Genomic DNA, 22,604 nt, shown 5'->3' on the forward strand with positions numbered 1-22,604 from the left:
CGAGCCTGTCTAGGATTCAACCGTTTGGCAGACTCGAGATAAGTCAAGTTCTTGTGATCAGTCAAGACCACCACGCGATGCTTAGCTCCTTCAAGCCAATGACGCCACTCCTCGAATGCCCACTTCATGGCCAGCAACTCTCGATTGCCAACATCATAATTACGCTCAGCAGGCGAAAACTTCCTGGAAAAGAAGGCGCATGGTTTCATCACCGAGCCATCAGAACTTCTTTGCGACAAAACAGCCCCTGCTCCAATCTCAGAAGCATCAACCTCGACCTGGAACGGGAGCGAAACATCTGGTTGGCACAACACAGGGGCAGAAGAAAAACGACGCTTCAACTCTTGAAAAGCTTCCACAGCAGCAGAAGACCAATTGACCACATCAGCACCCTTCTTGGTTAACTCCGTCAACGGTTTAGCAATACTAGAAAAATTATTGATGAAGCGACGATAAAAATTAGCAAAGCCCAGGAACTTTTGCAGACTCTTCAGAGATGTCGGCTGAGTCCAATCATAAATGGCCTGGACCTTAACAGGGTCCATCTCGATATTAGAAGGGGAAAAAATGAACCCCAAAAATGAAACCTTCTGAACACCAAAGAGACACTTTGACCCCTTCACAAACAAAGAATTCGCACGCAGAACCTGGAACACCATTCTGACCTGCTTCACGTGAGACTCCCAATCATCCGAGAAGACCAAAATATCATCCAAGTATACAATCAGGAATTTATCCAGGTACTCTCGGAAGATGTCATGCATAAAGGACTGAAACACTGATGGAGCATTAGAAAGCCCGAATGGCATAACCAGGTACTCAAAATGGCCCTCGGGCGTATTAAATGCTGTTTTCCATTCATCGCCCTGTTTAATACGCACAAGATTATAAGCACCACGAAGATCTATCTTGGTGAACCAACTAGCCCCCTTAATCCGAGCAAACAAATCAGACAGCAGCGGCAAGGGGTACTGAAATTTGACCGTGATTTTATTTAGAAGGCGGTAATCAATACAAGGTCTCAGCGAACCATCCTTCTTGGCCATAAAAAAGAACCCTGCTCCCAATGGCGACGACGACGGGCGAATATGACCCTTCTCCAAGGATTCCTTTACGTAACTCCGCATAGCGGCGTGCTCAGGCACAGACAAATTAAACAGTCGACCTTTAGGAAACTTACTACCAGGAATCAAATCAATAGCACAATCACAATCCCTATGCGGAGGTAGGGCACTGGACTTGGGCCCATCAAATACATCCCGGTAATCCGACAAGAACTCTGGGACCTCAGAAGGGGTGGATGATGAAATAGACAGAAAAGGAACATCACCATGTACCCCCTGACAACCCCAGCTGGACACAGACATTGATTTCCAATCCAATACTGGGTTATGGACTTGTAGCCATGGCAACCCCAACACGACCACATCATGCAGATTATGCAACACCAAAAAGCGAATTTCCTCCTGATGCGCAGGAGCCATGCACATGGTCAGCTGGGTCCAGTACTGAGGCTTATTCTTGGCCAAAGGCGTAGCATCAATTCCTCTCAATGGAATAGGATACTGCAAGGGCTCCAAGAAAAACCCACAGCGCCTAGCATACTCCAAGTCCATCAAATTCAGGGCAGCGCCTGAATCCACAAATGCCATGACAGAAAAGGATGACAAAGAGCAGATCAAAGTAACGGACAAAAGAAATTTCGACTGTACCATACCAATGGTGGCAGACCTAGCGAACCGCTTAGTGCGTTTAGGACAATCGGAGATAGCATGAGTGGAATCACCACAGTAAAAACACAGCCAATTCTGACGTCTGTGTTCTTGCCGTTCAGCTCTGGTCAAAGTCCTATCGCACTGCATAGGCTCAGGTCCATGCTCAGATAATACCGCCAAATGGTGCACAGTTTTACGCTCACGCAAGCGGCGACCGATCTGAATGGCCAAAGACATAGACTCACTCAGACCAACAAGCATAGGAAATCCCACCATGACATCCTTAAGGGCTTCAGAGACCTTTTCTGAAAATTGCTGCCAGCGCACATTCATTCCATTGAGTCAGCACAGACCTCTTCCTAAACTTCTGACAATATATCTCTACCTCATCCTGACCCTGAGACAGAGCCAGCAAATTTATCTCTGCCTGATCCACTGAATTAGGTTCATCATACAGCAATCCGAGCGCCAGAAAAAACTCATCAATATTACATAATGCAGGATCTCCTGGCGCAAGGGAAAATGCCCAGTCTTGAGGGTCGCCACGTAATAAAGAGATAATGATCTTAACTTGTTGAACTGGGTCACCAGAGGAGCGGGGTTTCAAAGCCAGAAACAGTTTACAATTATTCTTAAAACTCAGAAACTTAGCTCTATCTCCAGAAAACAAATCAGGAATAGGAATTCTTGGCTCTAACATAGAATTCTGAACCACAAAGTCTTGAATATTTTGTACTCTTGCAGTGAGATGATCCACACAAAAAGACAGATCTTTAATGTCCATCACTACACCTGTGTCCTGAACCACCCAAATGTCTAGGGGAAAAGAAAGACAAAACACAGTACAGAGAAAAAAAAATGGTCTCAGAACTTCTCTTTTCCCTCTATTGAGAAGCATTAGTACTTTGGGCCTCCAGTACTGTTATGAACAGGTGATTCAGAACCACAATGGACCTAGTGGTTAAGAGCACACAAAGTGACCTGATAGTTACTAACATAGGACGAGCTCTGAGACGTGGGAACTCTGCTGACCGCAATCCCTAATCCTATCATACCACACTAGAGGTAGCCGTGGATTGCGCCTAACGCTCCCTATGCAACTTGGCACAGCCTGAGAAACTAGCTAGCCCTGAAGATAGAAAAATAAGCCTACCTTGCCTCAGAGAATTTCCCCAAAGGAAAAGGCAGCCCCCCACATATAATGACTGTGAGTTAAGATGAAAATACCAACACAGAGATGAAATAGACTTTAGCAAAGCGAGGCCGACTTACTGAATAGACCGAGGATAGGAAAGATAGCTTTGCGGTCAGCACAAAAACCTACAAACAACCACGCAGAGGGGGGCAAAAAGACCCTCCGCACCGACTAACGGTACGGAGGTGCTCCCTCTGCGTCTCAGAGCTTCCAGCAAGCAAGAAAAACCAATATAGCAAGCTGGACAGAAAATATAGCAACAAAAGTAACGCAAGCAAAACTTAGCTTATGCAGGGCAGACAGGCCACAAGAACGATCCAGGAGAAAGCAAGACCAATACTGGAACATTGACTGGAGGCCAGGAACAAAGAACTAGGTGGAGTTAAATAGAGCAGCACCTAACGACTTAACCTCGTCACCTGAGGAAGGAAACTCAGAAGCCGCAGCCCCACTCACATCCACCAGAGGAAGCTCATAGACAGAACCAGCCGAAGTACCACTCATGACCACAGGAGGGAGCTTGACCACAGAATTCACAACAGCTCCCTAGCCGCCGCATGGATTGCTAGAGCAATGGTCTCCTGGCTGGAGACCTTAACTACCTTGATTCACACCAGTAACCTTTTCCCAAAGACAGTGCAACTGGCCAATCAAATCTTTTGAGCGGGAGACTGACAAAGGATTGTATAAGGGTTGTGCAGGAAAGTCTAGATCTAAGGGATCTTGGTTCCAAAAAGGGGAATGAAAAGTAAGACCGATCCTGGACCTCAAATTTCTAACAACCTTTGACAAGGTCCTCCTTTTTGAGGATGATCCTGCACACTTCCAGAAGAATGGTAATTCTCCCTCGAGACAAGGTCATGGCCCTTCGACAGGGAGCTCGCGCACTTGATTACTCATCCCCTCATTTCATTCGATTTGCTAGGAGGGTTCTGAGGAAAAATGGTGACGACAGTGCATGCGGTTTCCTCCGCTCCGCTCGTTTTCAGCAAGTCAAGCAGACGATAGTCTCTAAGCGCCTTCTTCATCCAGGGCCTTTCTTCCGGTTCAATGGTTATTAGTAACTACCAATGCCAGTCTTCTACCTCTCATTGCTCTGGAGATCCGAACGGTAGTCCTACAGCAGGTCCACCATCTTCTGGCGGGTCACCCCATCCGAATTCAATTGGATAATGCCACGGCGGTGCAATACGTCAATCGTCTAGCAGGTACCCACGGTCAGGCACCATGGCCGAGGTACCTCATTCTCTGATGGGCCGAGATCTATCATTCGGTGATCTCGGCAGTATTAAAATAAATCCCAGGAGTAGAACTCGCACGGCAAACAAATTCATCCGTCAGGGTTCTGCCTCTAGTCAGTGGGAACTTCACCCCGAAGTCTTCCATCAGATCTGCCTTCACTGGGGCTCTCCAGTTGTAGATCGGATGGCGTCCAGACTGAATGCCAATGTACTCGAGTTCGTGGTTCGGCCTCGAGATCCAAGAGCCATCGCACGGCATGCTCTGGTTCTTCCGGGGTACCAGTTTCCATAACTCCCCTTCCACTACTTCCGAAAGCCTTTCGGAAGCAGAAAGGGGCCCAGTGATCCTCCGAGATCCGCACTGACCACGTCCGTTTTTGTTTGCGGAGCTAGTATCTTTTCGCCTTATTGCAGCAAGACTGCAAGTAGGGACTTTCTCACAGGGAGTTTTCACACGTAGTTCTTCCCTATCGCATACCGGTAGATCATTGGGACATTACTGGTCCTAGGAGTCTTACAGTAGACTCCTTTTCATCCAGGCAGACTTTACTATCAGGGAAGGTAACCCTTTTTTCTCTGCGATATCCTCACCCTGACGAGTCTTCGGAGCTAGCTGCTCTGTTCTTTCAGATTATTTTCCCCTTATTACCTTCAAGGCAAGGTTGTCCTCAGGCCATCCCCATCCCTTGTTACCAAGGTGGTATTGTATTACCACTGTTATGAGGGCATAGTTCTTCCCTCATCTCTTTCGGCACCAGTCCACAAAATGGAATGAGTTCCCCATATTCTGGACGAAGTGAGTGCTCTGAGTAGATACGTCTCGAGGACGGCGTCTTTCCGAAGGTTGGACGCTTTATTTGGGCTTCCTGACGGTAAGAAGGCTTCCTGACGTTTTCAGGAAGGGTTTAGCCGTTTCATCGGCCATGTTAGCCTGGTGGATTCGTTTCACCATCCAGGAGTCCTTCCGTGCTAGATGTCAGCCTATCTCTCTGTCTATCGAGGGTTCTAGGCACTAGGCGTCGGCAAGGCACGCCTGCAAGCTTGCGGATTCATCCAGTCCGCATGCATTCTTGAAGCACTATAATGCCCACACTTCCACAGATGTGAGTCTGGGCAGGCGGACTCTGCAGGCAGCGGTGGCGCACTTGTAAGTAGCGGTTACACAGGGCCTGATCAGATGTTGTCCATACCCAGGGACTGCTTTGGGACGTCCCACGGTCTGTGTCCCCCAATGAGGTGAAGGAGAAGTAGGGATTTTTGTGTAGTCACCGTAAAATCCTTTTCTCCAAGCTATTTATTAAGGCCCTCACATTAAGCGACGCTGCAGCGATACCGACAACGATCCGGATCGCTGCAGCGTCGCTGTTTGGTCGCTGGAGAGCTGTCACACAGACCGCTCTCCAGCGACCAACGATGCCGGTAACCAGGGTAAACATCGGGTAACTAAGCGCAGGGCCGCGCTTAGTAACCCGATGTTTACCCTGGTTACCATCCTAAAAGTAAAAAAAACAAACACTACATACTTACCTACCGCTGTCTGTCCCCGGTGCTCTGCTTCTCTGCACTCCTCCTGTACTGGCTGTGAGCACAGCGGCCGGAAAGCAGAGCGGTGACGTCACCGCTCTGCTTTCCGGCTGACCGACACTCACAGCCAGTACAGGAGGAGTGCAGAGCACAGCGCCGAGGACAGACAGCGGTAGGTAAGTATGTAGTGTTTGTTTTTTTTACTTTTAGGATGGTAACCAGGGTAAACATCGGGTTACTAAGCGCGGCCCTGCGCTTAGTTACCCGATGTTTACCCTGGTTACCAGTGAAGACATCGCTGGATCGGTGTCACACACGCCGATCCAGCGATGTCCACGGGAGATCCAGTGACGAAATAAAGTTCTGGACTTTGTTCAGCGACCAACGATGGCACAGCAGGGGCCTGATCGTTGGTCGCTGTCACACATAGCGATTTCCTTAACGATATCGTTGCAACATCACCAAAAGCAACGATATCGTTAACGATATCGTTATGTGTGAAGGTACCTTTAGGGGACACAGCTCCCACCCTGTTATTAGCTTATGTTTGTTTTTATAATCTGACATGCTATACTCTCCTATATAATATGACATGCTATACGCTCATATGTTGTTATTGATCTCCTACTGCTTTTGTACCGAACTGGTTAGCTGAGAGCCAGCAGGAGGGTGTATACTGCAGGGGAGGAGCTAATTTTCTTTGTATCACTGAGTGTCAGCCACCTAGTGGCAGCAGCATACACCCACGGTCTGTGTCCCCCAATGAATGGCTCGGAGAAAAGGATTTTACAGTGAGTACACAAAAATCCATATTTTATTTTTATGATGCGTCCCGATGGTGGACATATGCCTAGGCCTCCACCCTGATTGGCCACTGTCAGATGTATGTCTCCTGAGTGTATGTGCCCAACAGTGGGATCAGACGCAGTGTGTACCTAGCTTTAGTAGCGAAAATCCCATATAGCTTGTATGATGATAAAAAACTAGTTGGAGCTACAGATAGTCCGCAGTGGAGAATGTGCTGTAAGTTATGGTTAATGTTCTACCTGGTCATTTATTTAACCTTACTAACGTTAGTTTTAATGACTGTCCACTAATGCATTTTTAATTTTTCTCCTTCAATATAGTTGAAGCGGGCTGATACCAAGGGTGGTGCCCGGAGTAGAAAGAACCAGGGACCCGTCCACATTACGGCCGGGAATGATCCTGTCCCCATTGGGGAAGAGGAGGAGGATGATCTTGATCAGGAAACCTTCAGCATTGTAAGGATTTTTGTATTTGAGATCTGTAATCTTGTAATTTGTACTACTAGCTAATAACTAGGTAAGGACGTTAGAGGTGACGTTTCCCACTATAGTCGTAGAGTCCACTCTTTAGTGGATACTTCTCTGGGTGCAATGTCTAGGAGGCCGCCATTCCTTCACAAAACAGAAAGCCAGATGCAGCTGACACATTGCTTGTGTCACATTTCTGGTGAGATGGATGATTCAGTCAAGTGACGTTGACACGTGTTCACACAACTTTGCAGCATAAAGGAGCTGTTTAATGCATGTGTATGCCATCGTAGAATAAATGAAAAGCTGCACTCACCAGGTTCTGCCGTTAAAGGTCCTTTAATCTCGGGAGCAAGACAGTCGGAGCAGTAGGCAGGGGATGTGCAGAAGAGGGGAGAATAGGACGATGGCTGTCTCACGCTACAACAGATCTGGCCCCGTAGAAGCGCGGTTGTATCGCAAAACAGACGTTGTCGTCCCCTCTCCCACACAGGGGTCTTGTGCCTGCGCAGCTTCACAGAATTCATAATACATCTGTATGGGTTTTTTTCTTAAACTAAATGTGGAGGACTGGATCAATCTGCATAGGGTTGCCTTTTGGAGTATTTCTTGCATCTTTTTTTTAAACTTGTTTTATTGAAGATTATACAACGTAACAAGGTTACATCAAAGAACAAACAGTGTTTGTCATTGCTCATTAATACTATCTGGTAAAGTTAACCTTGCCCTTAAGCATACCATGGGTCCAATATCTTAACCATAAGACACTGAGAATACTCCTCATTGCCTTGGGACTAATGTGGGTCAAAGGGGAATCAAACCATGGCTTCCATACCTTATCAAATGAAGATTCTCTGAGTATAAACTCATGAGGACCTTTGACACACTCAGTGCAGGAATGAGTGTTTCTCGTGGATTTGTGTCTTTTTGCATCGAATAAGGAATTTGCTCTTCGGACCTTCTAGGGTCATCACGGCATAGAGCCAGACCAATTCAGAGGACCATAGAACATTAAGACTTCCTTATCTATGAACAGTTTCAATATATGTCTATCCCTCTCACATAATGATAGTTCTGCTTCACGTCACTTGTCTTATCTATTGCCTTCTTTCTCTCTGTGCTGTGTTGTATATAAGTATGTGATTCTTCAGAATTTGCTTTAGTCTGTGCCTGATGATGGGACCTTTGTAGTCTCGAAAGCTTGCAATTTACCATATTTTCAGTTAGCCATTAAAAGGTATCAACCACTGAGGACTCTCACGTCTAAATAATTTTCAAAATTTTTCAGGACAGTGTCTATTTTTATATGCTGCAGTATTTACCATATTGACCCAGTGTGAAATTCATGGGGGTCTTCTATCCATCCATGTCATGGCGATATCCCTGCAAGCCAAAAATGATGTTTCTCTGAGAAGAGTGTGAGGGTGGGTGAGGCCAGGTCTCCTCATCAGGGATTCCTAATAACCACACCTTAAGGGTGGTTTCACACTTGCGTTTTTGTCTGCAGCGTTTTTTTTTTTTTTTTCAAAAAAACGCATGCGTTTTTTTCCCTATCTTTAACATTGAAAACGCATGCGTTTTTTTGTGTTCGCGTTTGGTCGCGTTTTTTGACGCATGCATTTTTTTTACTGCATGCGTTCATTTTCTGAAATGCTACTTGTAGTATTTTTAGAAGCATTTTTTGGACCAAAAAAAACCGCATGCGTTTTCATGCGTTTTTTTTGGGTCAAAAAATACATTGGAGTCAATGGGGACGCATGCGTTTTTTGGTGCATGCGTTTTTTGCGGTAAAAAACGCATGCGTTTTTTTATTAAAAAAACAGAAAACACACTGATATGCCACCCCCCAACATAAAGGTGATAAAGGGAACCTAACCCTACCCCTAACCCTAAGGGATCCTAACCCTACCCCTAACCCTACCCCTAACCATAAAGGGATTAGGGTTAGGGTTAGGATCCCTTAGGGTTAGGGGTAGGGTTAGGGTTAGGATCCCTTAGGGGTAGGGTTATGGTTAGGGGTAGGGTTAGGATCCCTTAGGGGTAGGGTTAGGGTTAGGATCCCTTAGGGTTAGGGGTAGGATCCCTTTAGGGTTAGGGTTATGATCCCTACCCCTAACCCGAACTGTTTCTGTTTATAGTGGGTTTTTTACTTTTTTTTGATGATTGGCAGCTGTCACACATTTCTCAGCATGCATTTAAAAAACGCAAACGCATGTAAAAACGCATGTAAACGCGTCAAAACGCCGCGTTTTTTTCACCACATGCAAAAACGCATGCGTCAAAAAAACGCAGCGTTTACATGCGTTTTTTCACCATGCGGTTTTTTGCGTTTTTTACCGCAAAAACGCACCCAAAAAAACGCCAATGTGAAACCAGCCTAAGGCAGAGTGGTACAGGGGCTGTATGATCTCCATGAGGAAAGCTATGACTTCTTTCCCAAAGTCTGCAATAGGATGGTAATACCACATCAGGTGTATAAAATCTGCCGCCTCCTCCCCACCCATCTGGAAATCCTCAGTGGTGGATCTACCCATTTTATTTAACCTGCTAGGAGTCAGGTATCATTGATGGACAATATTACATTTGGACTAGCTTGTTATTAATTGCTAGTAAAACATATTGTGGTAAAGGACAAGGCCTCGCTCCAATCTTCCTTTGATAGGGAGGGTATTATCCATTTGACCTCAAACAATGGCGATGAGGAGCATCGGCTCCTTAGAATCCCAGTCGGGGGTATGAGGATATGAGAGAATTTCCCAATATCTGGGAACTGGGTATTTAGGGCATGCCTTAGTTGCAGATACCTAATGAAAGCATGCTTGATAGAGTTGTTAACATTGATAAGAGGAAACAAGAACACCCATGATATATAGCTACACCAGTGTCTTGACCCCTAAATTCAACCAAAACTGAGCATCTTGGGAATGTAGCAATTCTGGAAGAGCACTGTTATGCTATTAGGGGGACTCGGCTACTGTGTCCTTGAACTGAAAAATCTTTTTGGTGGCTCGACACTTGAACCACAAAAGAATATTCCACAAGGTTAAATTGCATCAAGATGTTTCCATTCAAGACGTTGTTTGGTCCAAAACCAAAAAGCATGCGCTTCTTCAATCCCCCATTTCAATTCTGATGCTTTTACAGTCTCCTGGAGGTTTAGGCTATGTGCACATGTTGCGGATTCGTGTGCGGATTCTTCCCCACTGTTTTTGCAAAATCCGCAGGTAAAACGCAATGCGTTTTACCTGCGGATTTTCTGCTGTTTTTGTGCGGCTTTCACCTGCGCTTTTACTCCTGCGGATTCCTTTTGAGGAGCAGGTGTAAGCCACTGCAGAATCCGCACAAAAGAATTGACATACTGCGGAAAATACAACACAGCGTATTCGCGCGGTATTTTCTGCAGCATGGGCACTGCCGATTTGGTTTTCCATAGGTTTACATGGTACTGTAAACCACTTGGAAAGCAGCTGCCAATCCGCAGCCAAATCCGCAACGTGTGCACATACCCTTATATTTACAGATTACTTGTGATCTAGTTGCCTTAGCGGACACATATTGTACTACTGGCACATTTTGGCTTTTTTTTTTTTTACCTTTTTGACATTTTTCTAAACTATTCTTTAATTCTTTATTTTAGTGCAAGGAGAGAATGAGGCCTGTGAAGAAAGCCCTGAAACAACTGGATAAACCTGACAAAGGCCTGACTGTCCAAGAACAGCTAGAACACACAAGGACTTGCTTACTGAAAATCGGAGATCGCATCTCTGAGTGCCTTAAATCATACTCTGATCAAGAGCAAATTAAGTTGTGGAGGCGGTAAGTGTAACGTCTGCTGCTTACTGCAGGCTGCACATTTGTTAGAAGTGTTTTTGTTTTTTTTATGTTTTTTTTTTTTTTACTTTATTTTGAACTGAACCCCTAGGAAGGTCTGGTGGTTTTCAGTGTTGATTTATTAGATTTTCCATCCATAGTAAATAATAAAAACTCTACAGAAGATCTATTTCCACCTACTAGGCTCGATGTACCCAGCATCACTAGATATAACCCTGTGACGGATCCAGTTATAGCGCAGGACTTGCCTTGGCCCTTACTGCATGGTATACAATATGGTAGCAGAGCAGACTCTCATAATAGATTAGATAAGGTTTATGAAGTTTTTTTCATGCCAGTGTGTTCTGTCGGGTCAATGTTACGTGATGGGATGAAGAAGAGATCTTGTGATCACAGAATTGGGCCCTCCAGTTTTTTTTAGTATTTTGGGGATTAGTTTGTCAGTTTTTCATCATGTTGCAATGTGTACAGTAGTGCCTTGTGTAATATCAATATTGGGATGGTGGTGGCAAATTGCGATCACAGCAAGAAATTACAAGCACTTTCCGACTGGTTAAAGGATTGCTAGTGACCCACTATTAAGTAACCTGACTTGAAAGATATTTCCATTACTGGTTTCTCTAATGAAATCTGTGAATTGCTTATTTAATCAGATTTCTTTCTAATTTTTCTTGATAGGAATCTCTGGATTTTTGTTTCGAAATTCACTGAATTTGGTGCCAGAAAGCTGCACAAGCTGTACAAGATGGCTCATAAAAAGAGGTCACAGGAGGAGGAGGTAATTACTAAATGCAGAGTATAGATTTCCTTAAATATCTGCATGCTTGGACTCTTGTGCGTCTTTTGTCTGCAGCTTTCGGATGTGCGGTGTCCTACATGGGGCCATTCTTGCTTCTGATAGACCTAGAGGCAACAATGTCTCCAAGCCTTCCAGCTGTAAATGACATTTTCACAATATTGTTAACCGCTATGATCAGTGTAGTTTTCAGTTACTGATTTTTCCTAGACATTGGGCTATGACCGGCATCCCTGTAGGGTTGAATGGGAATGCTGGTCAATGTGACTTTGTATGGCGGCTTTACAGATGTAAATATGCTTCATGCCATTGAATGGCCCTAAGGTACAGAAGCAGCAGGTATATGTAAGTGTTCACACGTCCATTGTGTCTGGCCATTGTTATGCAGATGAAGGGCTCCATAGAGAATGCATAGTCTGTTTTGTGACTGAGGTCCCTGTACCAGTGGTGGCTCGGTGTTAAGTGTTTCACCTATGGTGTCCACAGACCAGAGTTCGATTCCCCAGTAAGACGTGGCAGGCTTTGCATTGTTGCATTAATTGTCGGTTTAATGTGACTTCAGTCTGCCACGTAAATGAAATGGTTCCTGCCGACAGGGCTTGTATAGACATCGGGCTTCCTGTGCGATGGCTCCAGACATAGAAATTTAAGTCTTTCCATTTTTTAATCTACAGATTATTCATGTTCAGTTTTGCAAATGAAATGTGGTGTATTATTATATTATTAATTTATATAGCACCATTGATTGCAAGGTGCTGTACATGAGAAGGGGTTACATACAAATTACAGATATCACTTACAGTAAGCAAACTAACAATTACAGACTGATACAGAGGGGAGAGGACTCTGCCCTTGCGGGCTTACATTCTACAGCAGTGTTCCCCAACTCCGGTCCTCAAGAGCTACCAACAGGTCATGTTTTCAGGATTTGCTCAGTATTGCACAGGTGATTAAATGCTTGCCTGTCCAATTGCAATTATCACCTGTGCAATACTAAGGAAATCCTGAAAACATGACCTGTTGGTGGCTCTTGAGGACCGGAGTTGGAGAACACTGTTCTACAGGATGGTGGGGAAGAAGACAATAGGTTGAGGGTTGCAGGAGCTCCGGTGTTGGTGAGGCGGTAGCTTCAGTAGTGGTGAGTAGGCAGCGGGGTCAGTGCAGGCTGTAAGCTTTCCTGAAGAGGTGGGTTTTCAGGTTCCATCTGAAGGATCCGAATGTGGTTGATAGTCGGATGTGTTGGGGCAAAGAATTCTAAAGGATGGGGGATATTCGGGAGAAGTCTTGGAAGCGGTTGGGTGAGGAGCGAATAAGTGTGGAGGAAAGAAGGAGGTCTTAGGAGGGCCGGAGATTACGTGAGTGAAGATATCGGGAGATTAGTTCAGAGACATATGGAGGAGACAGGTTATGGATGACTTTGTAGGTCAATATTAGTCATGTGAACTGGATACGCTGAGGGAATGGGAGCCAATGAAGAGATTTGCGGAGGAGTAGCAAGGAGAGAGATGAATTAGTCGGGCAGCAGAGTTAAGGATGGACTGGAGAGGTGCAAGGGAGTTAGCAGGGAGGCCACAGAAAATGGGTATTAGACCTAACGGTAATTCAGTTTCCAGGAGTCCATCCTGACAGCACCCTGGAGGACGACCTCCTCCTCCTTGCAGGGACAGGAAATACACACGAGAGGTTAAAAGGTCCCACTCCTCCCCTTCTCTTCAGTGTTTTGACAAGTACCACACCATGGATAGACGCAACAAAATACATTTTTAATTTAACCAAATCATATTACAGCATATGAAACGGTATACTTAAGGAGGGAAAGTAACGGTGCTGTCAGGATGGACTCCTGGAAACCGAATTACCGGTAGGTCTAATACTCATTTTCCAGGACGTCTTCCTGACAGCACCCTGGAGAATACCAAAGAAAACTCCCTTAGGGTGGGACTACTGCTTGGAGAAGTTTTCTCCCAAATTACGTCTGCTGGCCTGCATATCTGTTCTACAGATGCTCCTGCTCGTTCGGTCCATGATGCTGAAATGGCCTTAGTAGAATGTGCTTTATTCCTACTGGGCAGTCTACCCCTTCTGATGTATAGGTTTTAGCAATTAATGTTGTGATCCATCTAGCTATAGATGTTTTGGAAGCTTTTTTGCCTCTATTTTTCCCCCCAAATAGAATAAATATATTAGGGTCCTTTCTCCAGGTACTAGTGGCTTCTAAATAGTCGATAACTGCCCGTCTAACATCCAGGGAATGCAAGGACTGCTCCTTTGCATTTGATGCATTTTCGCAAAGGGAGGGTAGAATTATCTCTTGGTTCCGATTTTGTACCGAAGCTATCTTGGGGATAAAAGACGGGTCTAGTTTTAAAATTATGTGGTCATCGCGAATTTGCAGATAAGGGTCCCTAATTGATAGGGCCTGAATCTCCCCCACCCTTTTAGCTGTCGTACTGGCCACTAGGAAAGCTGTCTTCCATGTAAGGACAGAAATAGGCATGTTTTCATGAAGGGCATAAGGTTCTTTACACAGATCCCTGAGGACCAAGGAAGGGTTAATTGCCTAATAGTGGGGCGCAATCTCTGGATGGCTTTGACAAATCTAATTACCCACGGGTGAGAGGCCAAAGGGTAATCTAAAAAGTGCTGAGGGCCGAAATCTGTACCTTAAGGGTGCTAGATCTAAAGGCACCTTCACACTGAGCAACTTTAGAACGATAGCGATCCGTGACATTGCAGCGTCCTGGATAGCGATATCATTGTGTTTGACACGCAGCAGCGATCAGGATCCTGCTGTGACATCGCTTGTCGGAGCTAGAAGGCCAGAATTTTATTTCGTCCCTGGATCACCCACTGACATCGCTGAACCGGCGTGTGTGACGCCGATCCAGCGATGTGTTCACTTGTAACCAGGGTAAACATCGGGTTACCAAGCACAGGGCCGCGCTTAGTAACCCGATATTTACCCTGGTTACCATTGTAAATGTAAAAAAAAAAAAAACACTACATACTTATATTCCGGTGTCTATCGCGTCCCCCGGCGTCAGCTTCCCTGCACTGTGTCAGCGCCGGCCGGCCGTAAAGCAGAGCACAGCAGTGACTTCACCGCTCTGCTTTACGGCCGGCGCTGACACAGTGCAGGGAAGCTGATGCCGGGGGACGCGACAGACACCGGAATGTAAGTATGTAGTGTTTTTTTTTTTTTTTTAACATTTACAATGGTAACCAGGGTAAACATCGGGTTACTAAGATCTTGTAGTAGATTGCCGAGGTTACAGGTTTCCTGCTAGCTTGAATGGTTGAAATGACTTCCTCTGATAAGCCCCGAGCTTTTAAAATGTCCCTTTCAGGATCCATGCTGACAGGTGTAACTATTCCGGGCTTTGATGTAAGACAGGACCTTGATAGACGATGTCCTTCCACAGAGGAAGCTCGATTGGATTCTCTGTAGCCATGAATCCCAGCAACGGGAACCAACTTCTTTTTGGCCAGAACGGAACAATAATCAGAACTCTTGCCCTGTCTCCCTGGATTTTTCTGAGTACCATCGGAATGAGTACCAGCGGGGGAAAGGCATAGGAGAGTGGTTCATTCCATGCCTGTCTTAAGGAGTCGACTGCTTCTGGCATGTCTAGTCTAAAGGATTTATGGAATAGAATCTGGGCACTTTCGAATTTTTTCTTGCGGCAAACAAATCTATTCTGGGAGTTCCCCAATGGTGGCACAACAGTTGGAAAACTTCGTGGTTTAGTTCCCACTCTGTTGGATGGACTTTTCTTCTGCTCAAGTAGGTGGCCAGAATATTTTGAGACCCTTTCAAGTGCACCGCTGTAATTGAAAGGACCGTATTTTCTGCCCAAACAAATATCTTTTGCACTAGATCTTGTAGCTCTCTGTGTTTGGGACCTCCTTAGTGTCTTAGGAATGATACTGCAGTCATGTCCGTTAAAATCTTCACGTTTGTTCTTTAACCTTGAACGGTTTCTTTTCAGAGTCTCACAGACTGCATAAAGTTCTCTGAGGTTTGATGATTTGTGGCTGATGTCTTTGGGCCACCTGCCCTGAAAGAAATTTCCTTGCAGGTGCGCTCCCCATCCCCACTGACTGGCGTCCATGGTGATTACCACACAAGGGGACGGGATCCATGAGACCCGTATTCAGGTTGCTGGATTGGGTCCACCACCCTAAAGATCTTCTTACTCCTGTTGATAGTCTCATCGGCCTGTCCAGAGACATCTGGCTGCGATCCCATACTGAGAGAACCTGCCTCTGTAATAGTCTTGAATGGGCCTGAGCGCACCGGACACATGATGTCATGATTCCTAAAATCTTCATGGCTGATCTTATAGTAACTCGATGTTTCAGAAACTTCGCGACCATCTTCCTTACTGACTCCTGTTTTTCTTTTGGTAGAAAGGTGGAGTCCAGAAGCACCCCAAGGAATACTTTCCGAGTTTCGGGTTTTAAGTGTGACTTCTTTCGATTCACCACCCAGCCAAGGTGTTCCATCACCGTAATAGTCCGATCCCTGTGTAGGAGTAGGGTCTCTGCTGATCGGGCCACTAGGAGAAAATCGTCCAAATAAGGTATTATTGTAACTCCCTGGCTTCTCAGGTAGACCACTACCTCTGCGACCACTTTGTAAATATTCTGGGAGCTGAGGCCAAGCCGAATGGGAGGCATTGAAACTGGAGGTGGCAGGTTTGGTCTGGTAGACTTATTCAGAACCTTAGAAGTTCCTGAGAGGTTGGATGGATTGGAACCTGATAATAGGCACTCTTCAGGTCGAGAATGCACATTACCGAATTTTTGTCTGAGATGGATGGTTGATCTTACAGATTCCATCCTGAACCTTTTGTATTTGACCCATTCATTTAACAGCTTTAAGTTTATGATGGTGCGCGTTTCCCCTGACTGTTTTGGGATTGAGAATAGGGAAGAGTAGTGACTTCTGCCTATCTCTGATGAGGGGACTCGAATTATGACCTTGGAGCTGACAAGCTCCTGAAGGTCTGTGAACATTGAGGAATTGGCTGCAATGGTGGTCGGCGTGATATACCTTTGAGGCGAGGCAGATATGAGTTCTATTCTGTAGCCCTCTGATATTATATTTAAGACGTATTTGTTTTTTGTGATCTGATCCAGTTGTTCACAAAAAGACTGAGTCTGCCGCCTATACCTATGTCGTCATTGTCTTCTAGACCTAGAGCTTGATCCAAAAAGGGGATTTTTTTCCCCTTCTGCTTTGAGCATAGGAACGCCTATATGTTCCTCTGTTGGATCTCCATTGCTCTCTATAGTCAGGTTGTTTGCGAGTGGGTGGCCTTTTCCGAAAGGGCTGAAATTTTTTGGGTTTATCTTCGGGAAAACCTTTTTTATTATCAGACGCAAACTCTAATATGTCATCTAACGCCTGTCCAAACACCCTAGTGTACAATAGGGAGAGATGAAATTATTTCAGCTCTTGGGGTCTTATTAACTAAATGTTCTTCTAACTGCCGCATCTATAAGAACATGGACCTGGCCACCGAAGTGGCCGCAATATTAGTCCGAATCAGGGCTGCAGACGCTTCCCAAGCTCGGCGTAAAAGAATATCTGCCTTGCGGTCCATGGCATCTCTGAGGCTTGACGAGTCCTCAAATGGAATTGATGTTTTCTTTGTGACCTTGGCCACTAATGCATGGACTTTAGGGATTTCTACCCATGTTTTGATGTCATCTGTGTCAAATAGTAGGCGGCCCTTAAAGTCCTGGGACATCACTAGTCTGCGTTCTGCTTTCTTCCATTCTTGTAATATCATAAGCCGGATATATTCGCTTACAGGGAACTCTGTCTGCCTCTGAGATGCAAGACCTCCGAACATTAGGTCCTGTCTGGACTGTGGACGCGGAACCTCCTTCATCTGCATAGTATTTCTCACCGCCTGTACCAGATCTTCCGTATCCTCTACTGGAAAGAGATACTTTCTTCCTTGATCCTGATCCTCCATTGGAAGTTCACCCTCTTCATGGTCTGAGCCCCCAAAGTCTGATCCCTCATCCGAGGATAGATCAAGATATCTCTGCTCTGGATCCCATCTAGGTCTCTTACGGCTGGGTCCTGGACGGAAGGGCGCTGTTGTGTTATATATAGTAGCCAAGAAGGCTTGAACTTCCTCCCGGATTAAACTCCTCATTTCAGATAGGTGGGTTGGTTGTTCTTCCTGTACCACTTTAGAGATACAGGCGTTGCAGTGCTTTTTCCATCTGGAAGTTTAACGTGACATATGGAGCAACGTTTACTCTTTGCCGAGGCCTTGCCTGGCTTTTTGACCGTTGGGAGGGGTGTCTGTGGGATATCCTTATCCTAGATGACACAAGAGCAGGTGCTTTTTGCGCTATGCGCACTTACCCCTGCATCTTCATCCATATCCTCCTTTGTTTCAGGCATCTAGGAATCCTTGCAAGATGCACTCCTAGCGTAAACCCCGCAACGCAGAATACAAGACACTGAGTCCTGCTTTACCCAAGTGGACGCCCACCAGATCGAGCACACACCTTATCAAAATTGCCGCTTGTTTTACCAACCCCTTCCGCGTCTCACAATGTGGAACGCAGGCCGGAAGCAGCGCTGACGTCATCGGTGCTCGTCCCACGCTGTGGAACGCAGGCCGGATCCAGCGTTGACGTCACCGGAAGTGACGCTTGGGGCTTGTGCCAGCCGCCGACCCCTCCGTGTTCCTGGATGGAACACATGGTTCCGGGCGCTTCTTCTCCCAAGATGGCGCCTGAGGCGAGAGCCTCCCACCGGGAGGAGCAGCTCTTACCCAGGAGCCCGTCCGCTCACTGGTCTTTGGAGCAGAGGGACTCCCCACCGGGAAGTTTCTGCCCTGGGCCACTTGACAAGGGGAAGGATATTGGACCAGCCGCACGATCCCCCTGAGCCCTCCGGTAAGCCGTCGCTCGCTGTGCTCTCTTGTGTGTCCCTCCATGCAGGAACAGGAAAAACACTTAAGAGAAGGGGAGGAGTGGGACCTTTTAACCTCTCGTGTATTTCCTGTCCCTGCAAGGAGGAGGAGGACGTCCTCCAGGGTGTTGTTAGGGGGATGTCCTGGAAAAGGATGTTGCAGTAGTCAAGGTGGGAGATGATGAGGGCATGCACAAGCATTTTAGTAGATTTACGGTTGAGGAAAGGACGGATTCTGGAAAAATATTTGAGCTGGAGGCGACAGTAGGTGGAAAGAGCTTGGATTTGCGGTTTGAAGGACAGGGCAGAGTCAAGGGTTACTCCGAGGCAGTGGACTTCCGGTACGGGGGAAAGCGTTATGTCGTTAATTGCGATAGAAAGGTCAGGTAAGGAAGATCTATGAGATGGAGGAAAGATGATGAGTTCAGATTTGTCCACATTGAGTTTGAGAAAGCGAGAGGAGAAGGAGGATATGGCTGATAGACACTCCAGGATTCTGGACAGCAGAGAGGTGACGTCTGGGCCAGAAAGGTAGATCTGAGTGTCATCAGCATAAAGGTGGTACTGGATGAGCCATGAGATTTTATGAGTTGTCCCAGGCCAAGTATATAGAATAAGAAGAGTAGGGGTCCTAGAACAGAGCCTTGGGGGAATCCAACAGAGAGAGAGGGTTGGGATGAGGAGGTAGTGGGGGAGTGGGAGACGCTGAATGTGCAGTTGGAAAGGTATGAGGACATCCAGGATAGGGCGAGGTCTTTGATGCCAAAGGAGGAGAGGATCTGTAGTAGGAGGCAGTGATCAACTGTGTGGAAAGTAGAGACATCCAGCAGAAGGAGTCTAGAAGGAGTACAGAGTATTGTCCAGTAGCTTTGGCTGTAAGTAGGTCGTTAGTGATTTTGGTCAGGGCTGTCTCAGTTGAGTGATGGGGGCGGAAACCAGATTGTAGATTGTCAAAGAGCAAGTTATATGAGAGGTGGGAGGAAAGTTGAGCGTGGATGTGCTGCTCCGGGAGTTTGGAAGCAAATGGGAGCAGCGATATTGGGCGATAGCTGGACATAGCGGTTGGTGTATGGCACGAGAGATAAAACCTGTGCTGACCAAAGGGGGGAAATAAAATATAAAATTGGCTTCACGTGTATTATGCCCAGGGAAGGAAGAACCGCTGGCCACATCCTTCGCTACGTGAAATCCCTCACATCCAAACCCCATTTTCCCTAATGAAATTATGTCCTCTGGGCTCTGGTAACACTTCTAGATGTCAGAGTTCTGCCGATGACTGGTTCCAGGACCAAAGTCTTGTGTTTATGCTTAAAGGGGTTGTCCATTATATTTATATTGGTGATCTATCCTTAGAATACTGTAGATCATCATTACCAGATCAGTGGGGCTGTGACACTTGGCACCCGACGATCAGCTGTTCCCAGTGCTGGTCATGTTCCAATGCTCTTAGTTGCTGACCGAAACAGCACAGCTCCATCAGCTGTATAGTGGCCACAAGGAGTACTGCACAGCCACCTCTTTCTTTTAAATGTTGTGCAGTTGACTTTGCTGTCCTGTGCAGCTTCTCGACTGATCACCGCCGGCCAGCACTGGGAACAGCTGAATGGTGGGGTGTTTGGTGTCACATCCCCACCTGAGGGTGCTGGGTGTCACATCCCCACCTGAGGGTGCTGGGTGTCACATCCCCACCTGAGGGTGTTGGGTGTCGCATGCCCACCTGAGGGTGCTGGGTGTCGCATCCCCACCTGAGGGTGCTGGGTGTCGCATCCCCACCTGAGGGTGCTGGATGTCGCATCCCCACCTGAGGGTGTTGGGTGTCGCATCCCCACCTGAGGGTGCTGGATGTCGCATGCCCACCTGAGGGTGTTGGGTGTAGCATGCCCACCTGAGGGTGCAGGGTCTCGCATCCCCACCTGAAGGTGCTGGGTGTCGCATGCGCACCTGAGGGTGCTGGGTGTCACATGCCCACCCGAGGGTGCTGGGTGTCGCATGCGCACCTGAGGGTGCTGGGTGTCGCATGCCCACCTGAGGGTGCTGGGTGTCGCATGCCCACCTGAGGGTGCTGGGTGTCGCATGCCCACCTGAGGGTGCTGGGTGTCGCATGCCCACCTGAAGGTGCTGGGTGTCGCATGCGCACCTGAGGGTGCTGGGTGTCACATGCCCACCCGAGGGTGCTGGGTGTCGCATGCGCACCTGAGGGTGCTGGGTCTCGCATGCCCACCTGAGGGTGCTGGGTCTCACATGCCCACCTGAGGGTGCTGGGTGTCGCATCCCCATCAGTCTGGTATTTTAAGACCTATCCTAGGATAGGTAATGGATGTAATGCTATCGGTTAACTCCACTAATGCAGTTTACTAATGATGCACAGCTCTTCCTACTCGGGTAACTCACTATTGTACTGACGTTAGTCTAAAAGCTGACGATACAGGAGTACCTGACGGTAATATACCTGGAGCTGTATTTTGATGGATTTTTACTCTACTTTGTTTCCAAGGAACAGAAGAAAAGAGATACACCACCAAGCAAGAAACTTTTCCGACCAGAGCCATCCAGCTCCAGCCATGACTCTGTGACCTCGCAGCCCCATGGTCTCCATATGCAACACAAGCCTCACGTCATTCTTCCACCACCACCCCAGATGCACGGGCACCAAAGAGAGAGCTACGGCAACCCTAACAAAAGGCCGTTCAATAACGCAGGTGAGTGACAGCTGCTCGTACGCCGCTGACTGTTGGCGTTTCAGCGCTTTTCAGCAATGACATTTGTTTTTAACCCCTTCACAAGAAAATCAATTTCAATTTTTGCTTTTATTTTTTTCCTCCCCTTCATCCCAGGGCAATACCGCTTTTATTTTTCTGTCCACACTGAAGGCTTGTTTTTTGCAGGACGAGTTGTACTTTTGAATGACACCATTAATGTTACCACATAATGTACTGGAATGGGAATGGGTAAAAAAATCCAAGTGGAGAGAAATTGGTAAATAACGCAATTCCGACATTGTTTTTTGGGACTTGTATTTATGGTGTACATTTTGTGGTAACAACGACCTTGCGATATGGTTCTGCTTATCAGTAAAATTCAAAAATTATAAAAGTATCAAACATGTCTACTTTTTATATTATTTTAATGGTGAAAAAATGTGAAGTTTGCAAAAAAAAAATGTTGAGTTGTATCGCCATTTTCCAAAAACAGTAACGATTTTATATTTCTGTCGATGGAGCCGTGTCACAGCTTATTTTTTGCAGGGCAAGACGATGTTTTATTGATACCATTTTGGGATAATGTTTTGATCGCTTCTTACAGCATTTTTTGTGGACCCTCCAAAAAACTAAATTTTGCCGTTCTTTAGTTTTTTCAGCTTTACAGTGTTTACTGATCGGGCTAATTATTTTCTTTATTTTTAATGGAGGGATAGCAAGTGATTTGAACTTTTAGTGTTTTTTCATATTTTTTTTTTTTAAACTTTTTTCCTTCAACTTTTCACTGTTCTTAATAGTCTCCTTTACAGTGATGCCACAGCAGTTCCCCCGGCTATCATAGCAACCTATCGGTGACCCGCCATCACTTCATGGGGGTGCCAATGGGATGTCAATCTCTGACACACCCGCAATTGTTAGATGCAGGTCCTGGCTGTAACGGGACATGAATCTTTTGTGTCTTATTCTCAATTATGGTCACGATTGCAATCTGAGAGTTGGACATAATTATTTTTCTCTGATTTATTTAATTTTTGATACCCATTTTCTATTGTTCAGATCGAGGCGAGTGGAGAGATCGGAAATTTAATTATGGGGGTAATAATAACCAGCAATGGAGTGGGGACCGTCACCACCAGTATGAGCAGCACCGATACAAGGATCATCACTACTCTGACCGGCGCCCCCCTGGGGATCCTCGGAGGAATGCTGCCAACTACAGGCCAAACACTGCATCTCGTAAAAGGCCCTATGAGCAGTATAATAATGAGCGAGATCACCGAGGTCACAGGGAATATTACGACAGGTATTGAACATTGATATACTGTAGTATTTCACTTTAAGGCGTTCGCTGGAAGAAACAAGTTCTCACTTATTCACCCAAAAGGT

The 22,604-nt window shown here is 46.3% G+C and overlaps 1 protein-coding gene and 1 non-coding gene across 4 annotated transcripts in view; both read left to right on the forward strand.

Annotated features, from left to right (window-relative positions):
• The window catches only part of CHD2 (chromodomain helicase DNA binding protein 2), a 123,313-nt gene that overhangs the window by 94,544 nt on the left and 6,165 nt on the right, over positions 1 to 22,604 (forward strand). For all 3 annotated transcript variants that reach the window (XM_069766265.1, XM_069766266.1, XM_069766267.1), the window contains 5 exons: positions 6,803 to 6,937; positions 10,587 to 10,765; positions 11,459 to 11,558; positions 21,014 to 21,218; positions 22,275 to 22,521. In XM_069766265.1, coding sequence (XP_069622366.1) covers positions 6,803 to 6,937; positions 10,587 to 10,765; positions 11,459 to 11,558; positions 21,014 to 21,218; positions 22,275 to 22,521 — 866 coding nt within the window. The remainder of the gene's footprint in view (positions 1 to 6,802; positions 6,938 to 10,586; positions 10,766 to 11,458; positions 11,559 to 21,013; positions 21,219 to 22,274; positions 22,522 to 22,604) is intronic.
• On the forward strand, positions 12,089 to 12,217 carry LOC138677751 (small Cajal body-specific RNA 14). Its single transcript, XR_011321144.1, has one exon. It is a non-coding gene; the product is annotated as a small Cajal body-specific RNA 14 (non-coding RNA).

Source organism: Ranitomeya imitator, chromosome 4 (genome assembly GCF_032444005.1).
Source record: "Ranitomeya imitator isolate aRanImi1 chromosome 4, aRanImi1.pri, whole genome shotgun sequence".
In the NCBI taxonomy this organism is placed as follows: Eukaryota; Metazoa; Chordata; class Amphibia; order Anura; family Dendrobatidae; genus Ranitomeya; species Ranitomeya imitator.